A 2,122-nucleotide genomic window follows, 5' to 3' on the forward strand; every position below is an offset into this window, starting at 1 on the left:
CAAATATTGGTGCCTTGTGTTCTACCTGTCTACATCTTTCATGTGAAAATGTATGTTTTGGTGTACTAACATAGCCTTGTATTCTCTCACTCTCAGTACCGTTATTAGGTAGCAAAGAAATGTATTGAGATATATTTATTGCCTGTGGTTGATGTAGAAACTTGCTCAAGTACGTAAGTACATATTCTATATTCAATTTGTTGTTTCTGTCCAGATTTTTTTACACTTTCTTAAAATGTAGATCACGTTCATCAGGTGAAGTGATGAGATGGCTAGACTTTGAAATTTGAAACTGATTCCTGGGTTTGATTTCTTGATTAGACTATCTCAGTTAAGTTACTACTTTCTCATTTGGCTCTGTGGTAAATATCTTTCTTTTCCATGATAGCTGCTATGAGGAATGAAAGTGTTTGAACCCGTACCTCATATTGGTATGTAGTGGGCTCTGATCAAAGCTGGGATTGGTATCAGTTGTTTTTAAATGTGGAGAAATACTGATTCAGTGTTTACGCCTTAGGTAAAGCTTCCACTGTCATGAATGGCAAAAGTCAAGGTTGCAGCAATGGCACTGACACAATAGACTTGTATGCTTGTAGACTTGGACCTGTTTTGTTTCCCTTCAACTCAGTGCGGTGATGCTTGTTTTCATGCCCCTTTTTCTGAGCAAAAGAAAAGGGAAATGGATGAAGGTGTAATGTAGTTGTTTAAAGGAAGAAATTTAAAAAGTTAATCTCTATTACATGCAAAGTTAGGAAACAAAGTATTCAATACTTACCGTTGAGTGAAACCTTATAGTCACAGGGTTTGAAAAATATAGAAATAGTGCAGACTGAATACTATATCTTTTTTTTCCCCCAGAGTTTGAATAGCAAAATCTTGCAAGCTGTTGATGTACCAGTGTTTAAGCTGGCTTCTGTAACCTTCCAGCTGCATATGTTAGTATGCATTTTCAGATGGTCTGGACTACAAACCTATTCATGTATTCAGTGCCCAAAAGCATTGTTTGAATGCTATGTTTCAGATTTCACTCTTGACTGTACTAGCATTTGAAAAGAAAACAACTGATTCTTTTATTTTTTTTAAAAAAAAAAAGCTTGATAGCTATCCCTACTGTTTCCTCTGCCATCACTTAAAAAAAAAAAAAGAATGGAGGGGGGGCACACCTTTTTTGTTTTTCTTTGAAACTGCAAAAGCAACTATACCTCCAAGCTCCACAAGTCCTTAAAATTTTGTGTGTGAAAAGTGAGCTCAGCAGCCTTAAGCAGCCTTAAATACAAGTGAATGCTCTCTAAGTCAACAAATCTGATAGCTCACATCTGTACACAAGCAATGTTGCAGGCTTATTGCAAGATCCTGAAGGCTGGTGAGTGAAATTGCAAAACTTTGGAGGGCAATCTGGTAGTTTTCCAGTTGAGGTTTGTTCAGTGTGTTAGATATGCAAGTACAAATTCAACTGATAGGGGAAAACTACATGATCAATAGACCCAGTTGGGTTAGGAGACTGTAGACAAGTTTGCTTTGTCTTCCTCTGAAAAATGAGCTGTAGTACCATTTATATAACCCATGTGCTACCTCCTCCTGCATTCAACAGGGCACCAATGTTTCAGAATCTAGTCTTGGTAAGACACAGATGAATCCTCTTAAATCAAAGATCATATTTCTTCCTTGAAACTTCCAAAGGATGCAAATCTGCTGCTACCCTTTGTAAATGGGGATTTGAAATGGTGATTCCATTATGTATATTAAACATAATTTAGAAAGCGTTTCACCATTCAGTTCCTGGTTTAGTCCACTCAGACCCTCATACTTCTGCTTGCTAGCTTTGCTAGCTTTGAGGAGCCTTTTTTTCATTTTCCTTCTATAAGTAATTAGACTGCAAACAAATCTACCAGCAGCTTTCTTCATCAGCTGAAGTGAGTTCCGTGTGTGCTTAATGTCTGGCATGTTATCTAATCCTGTAATTATTTTTGTGGCTCCTTTCTGAACTTTCTCCAGTTTACCTCCCCTTGTTGTTCTGTTCTACAGGGACCCAGCTTAGAAACACAGATGGTGGAAGATGAAACTGAGACAACAAGTGAAGAACTGCCCCCGCATCTGCGGGAAGAGCCTCCTGAAGGTACAG

The 2,122-nt window shown here is 37.9% G+C and overlaps 1 protein-coding gene across 7 annotated transcripts in view; it reads left to right on the top strand.

The window, feature by feature from the left end:
- The window catches only part of LOC310900473 (transmembrane protein 263-like), a 195,885-nt gene that overhangs the window by 12,031 nt on the left and 181,732 nt on the right, over positions 1–2,122 (top strand). For 5 of the 7 annotated variants that reach the window (XM_083838522.1, XM_083838523.1, XM_083838518.1 and 2 more), the window contains one exon: positions 2,026–2,116. The exons of 1 other annotated variant lie outside the window; for it this stretch is intronic. In XM_083838522.1, the coding sequence (XP_083694648.1) occupies positions 2,026–2,116 (91 nt within the window). Of the gene's footprint in view, positions 1–388; positions 432–2,025; positions 2,117–2,122 lie in introns of all 7 variants that reach the window. One more of the 7 variants, XM_083838524.1, reaches the window with a different exon arrangement.

The sequence above is a fragment of the Anser anser genome, assembly GCF_964211835.1.
Source record: "Anser anser genome assembly, chromosome: 5".
NCBI classification, from domain to species: Eukaryota; Metazoa; Chordata; class Aves; order Anseriformes; family Anatidae; genus Anser; species Anser anser.